This window comes from Heterodontus francisci, chromosome 18, assembly GCF_036365525.1.
Source record: "Heterodontus francisci isolate sHetFra1 chromosome 18, sHetFra1.hap1, whole genome shotgun sequence".
Classification (NCBI taxonomy): domain Eukaryota; kingdom Metazoa; phylum Chordata; class Chondrichthyes; order Heterodontiformes; family Heterodontidae; genus Heterodontus; species Heterodontus francisci.
In genome coordinates this window covers 59,718,163-59,736,721 of record NC_090388.1, presented here as the reverse complement: position 1 = coordinate 59,736,721, position 18,559 = coordinate 59,718,163, and the positions used below count along the sequence as shown (strand labels likewise).

Here is an 18,559-nt window from a genome sequence, read left to right as displayed (position 1 = left end):
CGGGTTTCCGCCAGGAGGCCACCTCCTAGCAACTGTCATGCTACCAATGACGGGAGGCCTGTAGGCCGACTGGAAAATTCCAGTTGGCCTCTAATCCATGTCCTTAATTGGCTTTTTAATTAGCTTAATAGGCTATCCACCACTTGCCAGCAGGTAGCCATTACCCGCCCTCCCAACCACCTGATGGGACCTCCAGGAAAATGGCTCGGGGGTGGGATGGTGCCATTGAACTGGCACGCTGGCCAGCAGTGATAAATTAGGCACCCATCCTCGTCTATTCCGCCCCCCGCCACCCGGTTTGGGGAGAAATCCTGCCCCCAGCTTCGTAACACCAGTTCATGAGTCATTCCATGCAGCACATCCTCCCCCTAGCATCAGGCTTCCTTTGTGTGAAAGATCCATTTTTGAGACTTTGCTTTTATTAGAAAGATGCAAATTAACAAATGTAGTTTCAGCTATTCTGTTTGTTGCATTTTTGTTTTAAGTCGTGTAGAGAGAGTGTAAGTGTACTTTAAACAATTGATTTTACTTTCTGTCTTAAGTATGTTATTGTAACTGAGTTTACTGACTTCCTATAACTGAAAACTCCAGTTGGGAAATACTACAGTTTTGCAAGTACAGCAATATTACATCCTCATTTGAACTCTAAATGAAATGTATGCATTGAATATGTGGCACAGGAAAAATGGTAGAGAACATCAGTTAAACTATATCTGCATTTGTGTTTAGATGTCTGAATGTCTGATCAGGAGCTGTGATTTTTCAGCACATTATTTTCCTGTCAAAGCAATTATCCTCTTGGAGCAGAATAGCTAAAAATTATAGCCTGTTATCAGGAAAATAATTGAATTGTGCTACCTCACCAGAAACATTTACAATTCTGTTTGTACCTCTGACAGTTTCTACTTTGTCACGTAAGCCATTTACTAATTCAGGAACTTGCATAAAAAATAAAATGCAGTCTCAGGCAGTTTAGTTTTGAGGTCCATCCTCTTTCAGTTCCTTCCATGACCACAACAATAATGACAACCGCTGCTGGAATTTAGAGTAAAAACTTTTTTCTCAGTTGACTTTATTGGCTGCAAAATTGAACTCCATAGCACCCATGGTTTCAGTGCTATAGGTGCCGTTTTGGCAGAAAAATAGCATCCGCACCATGTGCACACTGAATGCTATCTTGTTGAGGGCGTTAGCGCAGGTGTTAGGAACGTGAACCAGATATATGACATGTAGAGTTGGCAGATCATGATGTTGTCAGCGTGTAGTGCTGATTTGAGACAACCTCTGCCATTTTTGACCTCGTTGCTCCAGGTAACCCTCTTTGTTAAACGCCACACCAGCACTAAGGCGTCAACAACATGCAGGTTAGTTGCTGATTAATCTCTACTGGCTCTGTTTGAATTTATGGAAGGGCTTGGTGGATTGAAAAGCTGGTGAAGTCAATAGGGTGTGTGCTGCATGTGGAGAAAGCCTTGGTTGTGGCTGCAAAGGTTCCGGTTAAGACCAATTGCTCCCAGTAATGGGTGCTATAGTTGCAGTCAGTCTGGGACTGCAGCATGAGAGGGAGATGGAGCAGTGGCAGCAAATAAAAGGGCAAGCTACTCACAGAGCAAGAGGAGGAATGGGAGAAGGGCTCTCAGCAGGTGGCCATATCCACCGAGGGTCTTCTGGGAGTACTCTTACTTCCAACTATGTCAGGAGCACAGTGTGCATCATCTATGCTGTACGAAGGAAGTCCTTGCAGAACCTCTTGCACCCAGACCTGTAGCCTCACAGCAGGGCAAGGACGTCACTGCCAGTGGCTGTGAAGATGATCGTGCCCGTGAATTTCTTTGCATCAGGATCCTTCTACGGCATCAGAGAGGTGGCAGACACTCTTTATGCCAGGAGAGGGGACTTCATTGTATTCCCTCTGAACAGAGAGAAAACAGGTGGAGCATGCACGTGACTATGCCAGAATAGCAGGCTTCCCCATGGTGCAGGGTAGCATCAACATGTTGCCTTGTGGGCGCTGTATCTCAATGCTGTGATGTAACACAACTGCAAAGGGTTCCACATGCTAAATGTGCACTTAGTGTGTGACCACACTCAACACATCATGCTAGTGAATGCCTGCTAACATGATGACTTTTACCTTGTGGTAGCCTGAAGTTCCCTCAGTCTTTCAGTCACAATATTAACCCAGAGGGTGGCAGCTGTGCAACAAAGGCTATCCGCTTTACACCTGGCTCATGACTCCACAACCGATCCACACCTGGCCAGCATGTGCACAATGAGACCCATGCTCCCAGGTAAAACATCATAGCAGACTATTGGAGTGCTGAAGCAATAATTCTGCTGGCTGGACCACTCTGGAGGAGTCCTGCAGTACTCACCAGAGCGTGTATCCTGATTCATGGTGCTCTGCTGTATCCTCCACAGCCTGGCCAATGTGAGGTCACAGCCCTTACTACCAGTGAGCAGCTCAGGAGCAGGAGGAGGAGGATGCGAGGAGGCAGCTGGCACATCCCCTTTCCAACCGGGCTGTCTGTGGTTGCCTCATCCAACTATGGTTCCACAGAATACAACCTCAAATCCCTATTATACAACTGTCACATGCCTTACCATCCGTATGTCACAGACTATCGGTGTCCTCTTGACAATGACCATGACCATGATAAAAGCCACCACAAAATAACTACAAACCAACTATACAAAGTGAAGTATTCAATATTCAGTGCAAAAGTCAACTAATCACCCTTGGATATTCTCTTAGTGCCTGTCTTGCAGGTGTCTTTGCCTGGTCTTGTGCTCCTACCCAGTGCTATACCAGTGGCTGTAGCATGGCTGCTGACTTTCAGTGAGGGAGACTGCAGATGGCCTTGCAGGATACCCTCGAGCAGCTCTGGGCCGAGAAAGTCTGGCATCAGACAACATCACCTCAGATGGGCGGCAGCAGTCTTGGCTGAAATAAAAGCCAAATACTGCGGATGCTTGAAATCTGAACTAAAAACAAAGTGCTGGAAATGCTCAGCAGGTCTGGCAGCCTTTGTGGATAGATCCATAGATGCTGCCAGTCCTGCTGAGTATTTCCAGCACATTCTGTTTTTATTATCGCAGTCTTGGCTGGCTGGATGAGAGGCAAGAGCAAGGGCACTGGTAGAGTGGCAGTGGTGGGAGGATGAATGCTGTCATCCTGAGAGAGGACAGCAAGTTCGTGCTCCACTGAGCAACCCCATCCGCCCTCCCCCACCGCCCCCACCTCCGCCAAGGGAGGCATTTCAGCAATCCAGGTACTCTATTAGAGGGCAGGTTGCTGGACTGGTGAGACCCTGTAATCCCTTTTGAGAACTGATACCTGTAGCCATGATGGCAGCAGTCTGAACCTGCATGGCACCAAGCTGGGCTTGTGTGGCAACAAGCTAAGAATTCATGACTTCAGTCTGAGCTTCCACTGCAGCAGTCAGACATTGGGTGATTTCTGGAAGCTGAGGTATGGGCCCTCAACTACTGCATCGTGGTTGGGTCTGCAAGTGCTATCACGGAGCTGGCCACCACTGCTACATTGGAAAGGTTGGGCTCCATGCTGTGCGCAAAGCCCTGTGCAAGATTCCATGCTCCTTGACAGTGACAGCAGGCCTTCTGGCAGGCCTGTCAATGCACCAAGCATTTCTGTGTGTATGCTAATCAGCCTTTTTCTATATGGCACCGCCATTGATGTCATCATCCGAGTCTTCTACAGCCGAACTCATGTGCGACATCACCCTCAGGGGAACTGGTACCCACTCTATCCTTGCCCCCTGCCCTGGCTGCAGGCCACTCATGCCCGGTAACTCACCACATGCAGATCCCGCCCATAAGCTGTTTTCTAAAGTATGCACAGTATCTGAGCAGGTGGCGGCAGTGAGTGTGAGATCAAGTGGCGGTGTTTCTTCTTCAATCTCTTGTGTCCATTGCACTTCAAGCTCCCGCACCAGTTTTTGACCAAGTGGCAGTTCTTGGGTATCTGAAAGGATAAAGAAGAGTGGGTTTGGGGTGAGGGGAGCAGGGGGAAAGTTAAGAGCTGCATCCTTACACCATCTGCAGTTTGTAAATCAGAAGAGATTGTGGGATGAGGGGGAAGGTGGATTAGGTAGGAACATACTTTCATCTGCTATGGAATCAGCCCCACTGCTGGCCATGGACTCAGTCATGGCCACACCAGTGATTACCAGCACCATCTCCTCCATGCAGCCTTGCATGTCCCCCACCGGTTAGGTGCTGCTGCCTCTGATTATGGGCCACCTTGTCCTGCGAGAGTGAGGTAAGTGTGTTGGTGAGTATAATGCAATGTGTTTGAGACATGTGCCTGCCAAAGTTGAATAGCAGTCAATGTGTGCAAGCCGTGAGATGTGAGTGCAGCAATGCTAGGTTTGTGAGGATGAGGAAAGGTTCACAATGTTGCGTATGAGTCGTTCTTGATTGAGACTGCTGATCAGCGAGGAGGTTGTGAATGGAGCATTGTGCAAGGCTAGTGTGACAATGCATTCACTGACCTTGACCACTTGTATGAGGTTATTGAACCTTTTGTGACACTGCATCCAGGTCCTTGGAGCTCATAGCTGACATTGACCGTGACAACTTTCTGCTTCCACTGCTTCTTAGTATCTCCTTGGAGGGTCTCCTGGCCCCCTGAGCAAAGAGGACCTCTCTTCTTCAGTTCACGCCCTGCGCCAAGGCCTCCAATGCTACATTGGATCATGTTGGGGCACACTATCTGGCCTCTTGTGCCATTTCCTGGCTGTTGGTGCTGATACACACCTCTTTAACCATTTCCAGCTGCTTTTCTAGTCAAAATGCACCTCGTCTTTATAAAATGCAGGCTAGCTCTAAGTAATGCAGGTTAGCTTTAAGTGGTGCTGGGCTCATGAACTTGGGCCCCCTGCTAAAGCATTCAGCAGCACGCTTAGCACTGGGCTGCACACCATTATCTACTATAATAAAAGCAAAATACTGCAGATGCTGGAAATCTGAAATAAAAACAGAAAGTGCTTGAAATACTCAGCAGGTCTGACAGCATCTGTGGAGAGAGAAGCAGAGTTAACATTTTGAGTCAGATATGACTTCTTCAGAATCCACCACTGTGTGCTGTCTACATCACTATGATTGGGCACAGGTTAATTGCAATCCCCAGCGTGAATGATTATTGGCCTTTTCCAAACTTACCCCCACTGTGTTTATTCTTTTTCCATCATAGGATTTTTAAGAGATTGTAAATTAATGGTCATTTACTTTTTCTAAAATTGCATAACTTCACTGGGATGTGAAGTTTCCAGTTCCATTTGTAGGCTTAATTTCACAAGCTTTGAAACATGATTCCATTGTGCAATTCAGATAGTTTTCACAAGCAATTGCTACTTCTGAAGTTGTGTGTGTAATAAAGGTTGAGAGTGGAAAGCAGACTGTGTAGAAGAGGCAGCCTTGGGGCAGGACCTGAGGCTCAGGGAGGGAACATGGAAGACTAAGATGATGGTCGTCGGTAAAGTTAAGTTGCCAGAGTTGTGGAAAATGCACAAAAAAGTAGATGGAAGGCAGGGCAGGTGAAGTGAAAGGATTGAGTCATGGGAAGATGTGTATACCACTGGATGGTGAACTGTTTTATAACACTTATTTTTTGTTCCTCTGGTATCTGGTGAGTCTGGCTGGAAACTCAGGATTACTTTCCGTTTTTGCTTTTGCAGTTTAATTGCTTTGTGCTGACCATGTGGTATTATTAGGAATGTGTTTAACACTAATTCATGCAGTGGAAAAATGTAGCTGTATTATATACAACTTTGTTTTACTTAGTTTAAAATCATAGTGAATATGCAAATATTTTTGATTTTCATGGAAAATTGGATATCAAATCAACTTATAAGTAAAACAAGAAGATGCTGAAACTGGCAACGCTTGTTACTGCAAAATCTTGGCCTAAAAAATTACATTGCATCCATTTTTGATTGTTTGCCATTTGCTGTGTCAAAACAACTCATGAATCATAAATGAATCATTCTCATTTTTTATTCAGTGCCTCGAAAACCTTTGCACCTTCAGAATTCCGCAACAAAACAGACAATCCAAACTCCTGAAAACAAGGCAGTACACAGTGCGAAAACGAGGATGGAGACCTTACCATCCAACATGGGCAAGGAGAAAGCTGGCAAGGTGTCTGATCTCATAAATCGGTTTCAAGGAGGCAGGTAATACATCATGTTTCTAAACTAACAGTCGTATGTGTACAGCCGTTTTTATGAGCCAAGTCTTTTCCCCTTCTCATTCTTTCCCTCTTCATTGTTTCTTGCCTTATGCACGCCATCCTTTACCACATGGAAAAGTGGCCAGTGGAGCAGTAATTTTCAAGTTTTTTATCTTATAATGTTGACATTATTCTCCAGGTCAAACAGCTGACGAAACTCATCGATGTTATAACACATCATTTTTTCCAAGATGTAGCATTTTTTATTTCTGTCATGGCGTAGAAGGCGCAGAACAATATTCCAGCACACTTTGATGCCATCATTAGTCAGTTTGTCTAAGAACAGGTTTTAGGAAGAGGGGCCAGATTACTGAGTTCAAATACAAACATTCTTTACTTTTTTTTTCTTTATGAGGCCAGGAAGCACCACAAGGAAAGTTTAGGCATCCCTGCCCTGGCTTCCCCCTCACCCCACCCCCGCCCCTACCCCCAATTCCTCAGTGTAAGAGCCTCCTGGAAACCCCTCCCCAAGACTTATCTGTCTGTCTCGGTCCCAAACCACAGGTTCCTGTCATCTGAAATTATAATCTTGCTTGCTTGCCAGCTGCTGTTTCCCATCTGCTTCGGGACATGCAGAAAAGGCCCAGAGATTAAAATTGCCCAAACCTCACAGGGGATTTTACCACTTGCCAAACCCTGCCCTACCGATTCCCAATCCAGATTAAATTTGGGGCTCTGAAATATAAAGGGTATAATCTGGTTTATTCTTAACTGCCGTCTGAAATGGTCTAGCAAGCCACTCAATTGTACCAAATCATTACACTAAGTACAATAAGAATAAAATCTGTCAGATTACCCAGCATCGGCTTAGGCATTAGTTTCAGATACAACAGAGGTGCAACCAATCCAGTCCATCCTCTGAAGTCCTCCTCACTAACATCTGGGGATTTATGACAAAACTGGGAGATTGTCCCACAGATGAGTAAAGCACAAGCCTGACAGAGTCACACTCACAGAATCATTCCTTTCAGCCAATGTCCCAGATTACTCCATCACCATCTCTGGCTATGCCCTGTTCCATCAAAGGACAGACCCACCAGAGGTGGGAGCGCAGTGGTACACAGTTGGGAGGGAGTGGACTTGGAAGTCCTCAACATTGACTCCAGAACCCATGAAGTCTGTTGGCAGCAGGTCATACATGAGCAAAGAAACCACCTGCTGATTACTACCTACTCCCCTCTCTCAGTTGATGAATCAGTACTCCTCCATGTTGTGTACCACTTGGAAGAAGCACTGAGGGTAGTAAAAGCACAAAATGTACTCTGGGTGGGGGACTTCAATGAGTGACTCAGTAGCAGCACAACTGACCGAGCTGGCAAAGTCCTGAAGGACATAGCTGCCAGACTGGGCCTGTAGCAGGGTGTGACAGGACCCACAAGGGAAAGACCTAGTTGATCTCCTCCTCACCAATTTACCTGTCACAGATGCATCCATCCAAGACAGTATTGGTAGGAGTGGTGACGTCCCATCTCTACACAGAGGACACTTTCCATTGTGTTGTGTGGCACTGATGATGATAGCTAGTTCTTCGCAGACAAAGATCAGGAGAGGGGTCGGCTTTATGGGTGCTGACACACTTGCTAGTGGCTAAATAGTCCAATTCTAGATCTGCAGGCTCTTGAGAATTTGAGGCAAAGGAATTCTTGATCTGGGGGAGCCTGGGCGGAAGCAGCTTCCTTCCGTTTCTAACATTTCTGTCCTGAAGCTTCGAGTCTTAAGGACTCAGACCTGCACGTAGCATTCCTGATTTCTAAGTGCCAGTTGTTCCTGTCAGCAGCGTCCTGCTCTCTTGTCCATTGTTCTGTGTCAATCAAGAACAAAAACAACAAAGAACAAAGAAAATTACAGCACAGGAACAGGCCCTTCGGCCCTCCAAGCCTGCACCGATCCAGATCCTCTATCTAAACATGTCGCCTATTTTCTAAGGGTCTGTATCTCTTTGCTTCCTGCCCATTCATGTATCTGTCTAGATACATCTTAAAAGACGCTATCGTGCCCGCGTCTACCACCTCCGCTGGCAACGCGTTCCAGGCACCCACCACCCTCTGCGTAAAGAACTTTCCACGCATATCACCCCTAAACTTTTCCCCTCTCAACTTGAACTCGTGACCCCTTGTAATTGAATCCCCCACTCTGGGAAAAAGCTTCTTGCTATCCACCCTGTCTATACCTCTCATGATTTTGTACACCTCAATCAGGTCCCCCCTCAACCTCCGTCTTTCTAATGAAAATAATCCTAATCTGCTCAACCTCTCTTCATAGCTAGCGCCCTCCATACCAGGCAACATTCTGGTGAACCTCCTCTGCACCCTCTCCAAAGCATCTGCATCCTTTTGGTAATGTGGCGACCAGAACTGCACACAGTATTCCAAATGTGGCCGAACCAAAGTCTTATACAACTGTAACATGACCTGCCAACCCTTGTACTCAATACCCCGTCCGATGAAGGAAAGCATGCCTTCTTGACCACTCTATTGACCTGCGTTGCCACCTTCAGGGAATAATGGACCTGAACACCCAAATCTCTCTGTACATCAATTTTCCCCAGGACTTTTCCATTTACTGTATAGTTCACTCTTGAATTGGATCTTCCAAAATGCATCACCTCGCATTTGCCCTGATTGAACTTCATCTGCCATTTCTCTGCCCAACTCTCCAATCTATTTATATTCTGCTGTATTCTCTGACAGTCCCCTTCACTATCTGCTACTCCACCAATCTTAGTGTCGTCTGCAAACTTGCTAATCAGACCACCTATACTTTCCTCCAAATCATTTATGTATATCACAAACAACAGTGGTCCCAGCACGGATCCCTGTGGAACACCACTGGTCACACTTCTCCATGTTGAGAAACTCCCTTCCACTGCTACTCTCTGTCTCCTGTTGCCCAGCCAGTTCTTTATCCATCTAGCTAGTACACCCTGGATCCCATGCGACTTCACTTTCTCCATCAGCCTACCATGGGGAACCTTATCAAACGCCTTACTGAAGTCCATGTATATGACATCTACAGCCCTTCCCTCATCAATCAACTTTGTCACTTCCTCAAAAAATTCTATTAAGTTAGTAAGACATGACCTTTCCTGCACAAAACCATGTTGCCTATCACTGATAAGCCCATTTTCTTCCAAATGGGAATAGATCCTATCCCTCAGTATCTTCTCCAGCAGCTTCCCTACCACTGACGTCAGGCTCACCGGTCTATAATTACCTGGATTTTCCCTGCTACCCTTCTTAAACAAGGGGACAACATTAGCAATTCTCCAGTCCTCCGGGACCTCACCCGTGTTTAAGGATGCTGCAAAGATATCTGTTAAGGCCCCAGCTATTTCCTCTCTTGCTTCCCTCAGTAACCTGGGATAGATCCCATCCAGACCTGGGGACTTGTCCACCTTAATGCCTTTTAGAATACCCAACACTTCCTCCCTCCTTATGCCGACTTGACCTAGAGTAATCAAACATCTGTCCCTAACCTCAACATCCGTCATGTCCCTCTCCTCGGTGAATACCGATGCAAAGTACTCGTTTAGAATCTCACCCATTTTCTCTGACTCCACGCATAATTTTCCTCCTTTGTCCTTGAGTGGGCCAATCCTTTCTCTAGTTACCCTCTTGCTCCTTATATATGAATAAAAGGCTTTGGGATTTTCCTTAACCCTGTTTGCTAAAGATATTTCATGACCCCTTTTAGCCCTCTTAATTCCTCGTTTCAGATTGGTCCTACATTCCCGATATTCTTTCAAAGCTTCGTCTTTCTTCAGCCTCCTAGACCTTATGTATGCTTCCTTTTTCCTCTTAGCTAGTCTCACAATTTCACCTGTCATCCATGGTTCCCTAATCTTGCCATTTCTATCCCTCATTTTCACAGGAACATGTCTCTCCTGCACGCCAATCAACCTCTCTTTAAAAGCCTCCCACATATCAAATGTGGATTTACCTTCAAACAGCTGCTCCCAATCTACATTCCCCAGCTCCTGCCGAATTTTGGTATAGTTGGCCTTCCCCCAATTTAGCACTCTTCCTTTAGGACCACTCTCGTCTTTGTCCATGAGTATTCTAAAACTTACGGAATTGTGATCACTATTCCCAAAGTAGTCTCCTACTGAAACGTCAACCACCTGGCCAGGCTCATTCCCCAACACCAGGTCCAGTATGGCCCCTTCCCGAGTTGGACTATTTACATACTGCTCTAGAAAACCCTCCTGGATGCTCCTTACAAATTCTGCTCCATCTAGACCTCTAACACTAAGTGAATCCCAGTCAATGTTGGGAAAATTAAAATCTCCTATCACCACCACCCTGTTGCTCCTACACCTTTCCATAATCTGTTTACATATTTGTACCTCTATCTCACGCTCGCTGTTGGGTGGCCTGTAGTATAGCCCCAACATTGTTACCGCACCCTTCCTATTTCTGAGTTCTGCCCATATTGCCTCACTGCTCGAGTCCTCCATAGTGCCCTCCTTCAGCACAGCTGTGATATCCTCTTTGACCAGTACTGCAACTCCTCCACCCCTTTTACCTCCCTCTCTATCCCGCCGGAAGCATCGATATTTTGGGATATTTAGTTGCCAATCATGCCCTTCCCTCAACCAAGTCTCAGTAATAGCAATAACATCATACTCCCAGGTACTAATCCAGGCCCTAAGTTCATCTGCCTTACCTACTACACTTCTTATATTAAAACAAATGCACCTGAGACCACCAGTCCCTTTGCGTTCATCATCTGCCCCCTGTCTACTCTTTCCCTTAGTCACGCTGACTTCATTATCTAGTTCCTTACAGGCTTTAGTTACTACCTCCTTACTGTCCACTGACCTCATTTGGTTCCCATCCCCCTGCCACATTAGTTTAAACTCTCCCCAACAGCGTTAGCAAAAGCACCCCCAAGGACATTGGTTCCAGTCCGGCCCAGGTGTAGACTGTCCAATTTGTAATAGACCCACCTCCCCCAGAACCGGTCCCAATGTCCCAAAAATCTGAACCCCTCCCTCCTGCACCATCTCTCAAGCCACGCATTCATCCTGACTATTCTTTCATTTCTACTCTGACTATCACGTGGCACTGGTAGCAATCCTGAGATTACTACCTCTGAGGTCCTACTTTTTAACTTGGCTCCTAACTCCCTAAATTCTGCTTGTAGGACCTCATCCCGTTTTGTACCTATATCATTGGTGCCTATGTGCACAACGACAACTGGCTGTTCACCCTCCCCTTTCATAATGTTCTGCAGCCGATCTGAGACATCCCTGACCCGTGCACCTGGGAGGCAACATACCATTCGGGAGTCTCGTTTTCGACCACAGAACTGCCTATCTACTCCCATTACAATCGAATCCCCGATGACTATAGCCCTTCCACTCTTTTTCCCGCCCTTCCGAACAGCAGAGCCATCCACGGTGCCATGAATCTGGCTACTGCTGCCTTCCCCTGGTGAGCCATCTCCCTCAACAGTATCCAAAATGGTATACCTGTTTTGGAGGGAGATGACCGCAGGGGACACCTGCGCTGCCTTCCTGCTCTTTCTCTGCCTTTTGGTCACCCATTCCCTTTCTCCCTCAGCAATTCTAATCTGCGGTGTGACCAATTCGCTAAATGTGCTATCCACGACCTCCTCAGCATTGCGGATGCTCCAAAGTGAGTCCATCCGCAGCTCCAGAGCCGTCATGCGGTCTAACAAGAGCTGCAGCTGGACACACTTCCAGCACGTGAAGGAGTCAGGGACATCAGCCGTGTCCCTGAGCTCCCACATTGAGCAAGAGGAGCATAACACGGGTCTGAGATCTCCTGCCATTTTCAATCTTAAGCTTAAGTTAGCCTTAACTTAGATAAACGAAAAAGGAACGAAAAGTTTTTACCAATCACACGAAAAAAAAATAAATAGTAAAATCCTTACCTTATCTGCACACCACCGAGTTCTTTTTTTTTGGTTAGAGGAGGAGGGCGGGTGGGAGACACTACAGGTGTAGTGTCTCGGGTTCAACCGCTGCCCAAATATATAGGACTTACTTACCCAGCTGCCACCTCGCTCTCCCTGTCGCCGCTGCAAAAAGAAACCGCCAAAACAAAAAGGTAAGAAGAGTTGTTTCATCAACTGGATCTTGAAACGTTTTCGTGGAGCACCTCATCTCCACTTCCTGAGGCACAGTTCTCCATACAGCACTGCTTTTGGCATTCTGCTTTCCATTCTGGTGTCTCCATGTGTAACATATGCCCTGACCACCGCAGCTGTCATTGTAGGAGTATGCTCTCAAATGCTGGGTAGGTTCACTCTTCTATATTTGGAATGTAATCCTGCCATTTGATATTCATGATGGAGCGCAAGCAGCATTGATGGAAGCATTCAAGTAGCTTAATTTGTTTACTGTACAGGACCCAAGATTCTGAGCCATACAAGAGCGTATTGATAACAATAGCACTGTACACCTGAATTTTTGTGGCACTACAACTGAGCTAAATTTTAGATCGAATGGCTCAAAACTGGTCATCCATGAGATGCAGTGGGCCATCAACAGCAGCAGAATTGTATTCCACAACAATCTATAACTTCATGACCTAGCATATCCATCACTATTATTACCATCAAACCCAACAACCAACCCTGGTTCAATAGAGAGTGTAGGAGAGCAGGCCAGGAGTGGCAGCACCAGACAGACCTAAAAATGAGGTACCAATCTGATGAAGCTACAACACAGAACTATAAACGTGCTAACAAGTGGAAGCAGAATGCTATAGACAGTGATAAGTGATCCCACAACTAATGGATCAGATCAAAGCTCCGCCTTCCTGCCACATCCAGTTGTGAACAGTGGTAGATAATTAATGGGATGAGGAGGAGGCTCCATGAACATCCCCATCCACAATGATGACAGAGCCCAGCAGGTGAGTCCAAAAGTCAAGGTTGAAGCATTTGTTGCCATCTCAGCAGAGGTGCTGAGTCGGACTCCACCATCACAGCTGCCAGTCTTCAGCCAATTCAGTTCAGAGATTCAGAGATGGGGACAGAGAGAAAGAGAGGGGGGGACAGAGACGGAGAGGGGGGAAGCAGAGAGAGAAGTGAGGGGGGACATAGAGAGAGAGGTGGGGGAACAGACAGGGGAGGACAGAGAGAGAAGGGGTACAGTCATGTGTGCTATGGTCGTAGTTCCCTTTGGGCTGCAGCATGTGCGGTAGATGGCGCAGAGGCAGCAAAGAAGAGGACAAGCTGCTCGCAGAGGGAGGTGGAGGGATGGAGTGAGGGATTAGTGATCTGGGTGGAGTGAGGGATTAGTGATCCGGATGGAGTGAGGGGTTAGTGACTGTATGGATTGAGGGATTAGTGATCCGGGGGGGGAAGCTCTCTCAGCAGAAGGCCTTATCCATTGAGAGTTTCGAGAAGTACATCTCTTAACTTCCACCTTAGCCAGAAACAGTGTCTGTGTCTTCTGTGCTTTATGAAGAAGGTGTTCACAGAACTCTTCACCTCTTGCAGCCAGACCTGCAGCCTTAGAGCAGGTTAAGAAAGCTGCTGTCAATGGCTGTGAAGATGACTGTGGCTCTAAATTTCTTTATGACAAGATCCTTCCAGGGTGCAACAAGCGATATATGTAATATCTCCCAGTTCACCAACCACTGCTGCACCATCACAGCTGCCAGTCATCTGCCAATTCAGTTCACTCTATACCAGGGCTGTCCAACATATGGTCTGGGGGGCCAGGATCCGGCACGCCAAAGGTTTGCATCTGGCTCACAGATATATTTCAGAGATGAGAAATTTCCTATTGTCTTCTTCTTCCAGACTGGCTTTTTAAAAAAATAATCACACTGTCAGTTTCACAGCTGACAGGTGCTGGCAGCAGGAACAACGGTTTCCCAATTTCAGACAGATTCAGGATTTTCCAAAGGGTTCTGACATTTTTTAAGAGCCCCATGAACCTGTCCGAAGTTCAGATTTTTAAAAAAACTGACCAACCACAAAGCTGCAGTGCTGATTGCTCCCGCTCCCTGCAACTGTCGGGTGGAGGAAAACAGAGACAGAGGCCGGAATTTTACTCCACCCCAACGAGCCAGATGGTGGCGGGGTGGGTGGTGTTAAATGGAGCAGGAGGCTCTGGGAGGCTTTCCCGACCCGCTCCCACCTCCACCCCCCCTTTACGCAAGGTGGGGGTTGGGGGAAGGTGAAAAACGGCCCGCCCACCCCAGGCCAATCAAGGCCCTTAAGTAGCCACTTTGCCTGCCTACACACAGATTTTACATGTGGCAGGCAGGCATCCTGGAGCCGGGAAAAGCCACCTGTGAAAACCAGGCAGCTGCGATTGGCCGGCAGCTCAATGAGGCGGGACTTTCTCCCTCAAGCGGGTGGGGACCCGTAAAATATGGAACGGATTCCCAGGTGAGGCAGAAGTGGGTTCGCCACCGACTTTTACATCGGAGGCCAGCTTCCGTCTGCCTACCATAAAATTCCGGCCAGAGAGAGAGAGATGGGGGCAGAGAGAGAGGGGGAGGGAGACAGAGCAAGAGGAGGGGGAAAGAGAGAGTGGAGAGGGAGAGGAGGGAGGCAGAGAGAGAGGTGGGGGAATGGGGGGAACAGAGAGATGAGGGGACACAGAAGGAGGATGACACTGAGAGGGGGAGGGGAACATCACAGAGGGGGGGGGGGGGCGGGGGGGGACACAGAGAGGGGGGCACAAGGAGAGTGCAGTTCCACAAACTCAAACAGAGATAGTAGAGATTAATCAGCAACTAATCTGCAAACTGTTGATGATCCCTTTAAATAGCACTGGTGGGGGGTCTTTCCTGCTGATGAATGCGTGTTCAACCAAGCATGTTTCAATGAGGCAGTTAACTAGAATGGCGAAGCCAAAAATAGCAGTGCTGACATCATAGCAACGTTTATACGCTGACCAATGTCATGATCTACCGACACTGCATACTCCGGTGCACGTTCCTAACTCCCTCACGAAGGTGGCGTTTGGCACACATCATACCGGAACTTTGTGCACATGGAACCAAAATGCCACCCATAGCGTTGAAACTATGGCCACTACAGAGCCCAATTTTGCGGCCTGGTTATTTCATGTACCCTGGTAGCCTTTGACTCGTTGTCTACATTTTCACTGAGGTGTGCTTCCATAGGCACAGGGATTGTTTTGGCGCCTCACATAAGTGGCCATCATAGCTGAACTCAATAATGCTGTTGTGCACACAGCTATGTTGTTGACAGGGATCAGGGGAGAAAGCTCTGGTAATTCTCTGTGTCCCCGCCATAACCAAGATACACTGAGGCTAATTTAGAATTTCTCAGTTGCTGTATTGTCTAATATAAGCTAGCCAACACAGAGCAGGAATTGAACCTGGGACTGTTCTGGTCTGCTTGCATTGCGCAACCACAATGGGTAATGCTCTTCCTGAGAAACCATCTCTATATAAACTTCAAAAGTTGCAAAGATTTAGTTTGATATTTTTTTTAAATGATGTGCATTCTCTTCAAACCAAGAGTTAAATGAAAATGGCATATTTTGGGTGCAAATAAAATTTAAGTCAGGAATACTGCAGTTGCTGAATGTAAACGCACTGCTCTATCTGGAAGTTTATTCCACATGCTGATAACAGGTTGATAGGAAGAATTTCTGATATCTGGCCAAAAAATATACTTTCCCAGTTGGAATATGTGTCCCCTAGTTTTATTCCTAAAGCTTAATTTAAAGTTAGATTCTGGATAAACCTTTTTTTAACCTTAGCAATTATTTATGTCTTTATTGGTTCACCTCTTGGACACTTTCCAGGTTGAAAAGCTCAAGTTTCTCCGACCTTTTCTCATAACTCAAACCTTTGACACCTGAAATCAGTTTTGTTGCTCTTCCTTGCACTGCCTCCAGTTCTTGCACTCTGTCTTCATTCTGTCTGTTTCAGAATGGAATGTGATATTCAAGATGCAGTCTGAGTTAGGCTCCATAAAATTGAACATTACCTTCTCTGACATATATTCTACTATTTAGCTATGTATTTCAATGTACTACTTTTTGATTGCTGCCCTTTATTGATCACACGTCACCTTTAACTGTTTTGTGCTTATAAAAGTCTTTGTTGTTTCTCTTCAAATTGACGATAATCTTCTTTGTTTAACCCTTTTATCTTCCTAGTCCTAATTTTGCCTTACATATTACCCCCGATATTTATTGTATACTTAATTTAAGCAAACAATGGGTGAGACAAAGTTTGATTCGAATTGTTAAGCTGCTTTATTTCACAGATGGTGAACATACAGAGCAACAGATGATCATATTCATACAACTTACCTTTGCTTAGTGATACAAATTAAAGAAATACCTCAGTTCCCCACATCATGGGTCTTTTACTTGACTTAAACAAGATGCCTTCTAACTATTCTCTGGAATTTATAACACCTTCACCTCAGTCAAGCCACTCACAAACCTGACTGTCCTTGCTGCATTCTGACTTCAAAGCCAGGGTATTAAAAGCAAGAGGTGAGGAAATTGCAGATGCTTCGTCGTGATCATCCCAAAGCTCTCTTGCTTCAGGAATTATCCCCACGGATTGGAAAATTGCCAACATCACACCATTGTTTAAGAAGGGTTGGAGAGAGTAGCTGGGAAATTATAGACTTGTTATCTAATGACTGTTGTGGGGAAGTTACTAAAATCTATTATTAGGGACAGAGTGACTGAGCCCTTGGATTTGTAATGGTTAAGTCATGTCGAACTAACCCACTTGCATTTTCTGAGGAGGTTAGTAATGTTGGAGGTAAGGAAATATCTATGCATGTTATTTATATATGGACTTCAAAAAGGCATTTGATAGGGTTCCAAGAGACTGTTAACAAAAATGAAAGTGCATGGAATTGGAGACAACTTATTGACATGGGTAGGGAATTGGTGAGGGGGTTGGAGACAGAGGCTGGAATTTTACGGCCCCCCGCACAAGCGGGCTGGTGTTGGGGGGGGGGGCTGTAAAATTGAGTGGGAAGCAGGGGGTGTCATTCCCGATGCCTTCCCGCCCCCGCTGCAATTTTAAGCTGCGCAGCAGCAGCGAGAAATGGCCCGCCGGTCTCAGGCCAAACAAGGTCCTTAAGTGGCCAATTAACTGCCAATTAAGGACCTCCTCCCTGGCAGCCTTCTTGCAGGCTGGGGGGGCAGGGTGCTCACATGATCGGGAACCCTGTGCCCCACGGAGTGGGGGGGCCAACCACCGCCACTGGACAACACTGTCACCCACACCCGCTCCTAAGTGACCCCCCGCTTGCCTCCCCAGTGGCGCTGCTGGGTCTAAGAGCTGATTGGCCGGCAGCTCCATTAGGTGGGACTTCCTGCCTCAAGGAGGTGGAAGACCCGCCCAAGGCCAATTAAGGGCCTGGGGAGTGAAAAGTCCCAGCATGGCTCCCCAGGCACGGTGGAGGTGGGCAGGGTCTCCCACCCAATGTAAAATTCCGGCCAGAGTGTTGAGATAATGGGTCAGTACTCTATTTGTAAAAATATGACTAGTTGTGTCCCCTAGGGATCTGGACCTGGGCCTCAGGTATTCACTATATTTATCAATGACTTAGAAGAAGGAATAGAGCAGTATATCCAAGTTTGCGAATGGCACTAAATTAAGTAGAACTGTAATTAGTGTAGATGGAAGCAGAAAGATGCAAAGGGGCATTGATAGATTAAGTGAGTGGGAAAAATTGTGGGGAAATGTGAGGTCATCCACTTTGGACCTAAGAAAAACAGCTCAGAGTATCTTCGAAATGACGAGAAGCAAGGAACTGTGGAGGAGCGGAGAAGTTTAGGGGTCCGCATACAGAAGTCACTAAAACCAAGCAGACTGGTACAGAAAATAATTAAAAAGTTTAATGGAGTGTTAGCCTTTATCTCAAGGGGCTAGAATACAAAGAAATAGAAGTTATTTTACAGTTGTATAAATCTCGAGCTAGAGTGCTTCTGAAGTATTGCATTCAGTTCTGGAAATTCTACCTCAGAAAGGATTTATTTGCTTTAGAAGGGGTGCAGCACAGATTCACCAAAATAATACTGGGGCTAAAAGGATTGGATTATGAGGACAAGTTGCATAGAGTAGGCTTGTCTTTCCTTGAATATAGAAGATTAAGGGTTGATTTAATTGAGGTGCTTAAGATAGTTAAAGGATTTGATAAGATATATAGAAATAAAATATTTCCTTTGGTGGAAGTGTCCAGAACAAGGGGGCATGAGCTTAAAATTAGAGCTCTGTCGTCAGGGGTGAATTGAGGAAGCACTTGTTCACACAAAGGGGAGTAGAAGATTGAATTCCCTTCCCCAATAATCTGTTGAGGCTGGGTCAATTG

General features: G+C 46.3%; 1 protein-coding gene across 1 annotated transcript in view; it reads left to right on the top strand.

Annotated features, from left to right (window-relative positions):
- LOC137379663 (FYVE, RhoGEF and PH domain-containing protein 4-like) overlaps positions 1 to 18,559 on the top strand; it is a 372,218-nt gene that overhangs the window by 260,745 nt on the left and 92,914 nt on the right. The window contains 1 exon segment of the mRNA XM_068050821.1: positions 6,026 to 6,197. Coding sequence (XP_067906922.1) covers positions 6,026 to 6,197 — 172 coding nt within the window.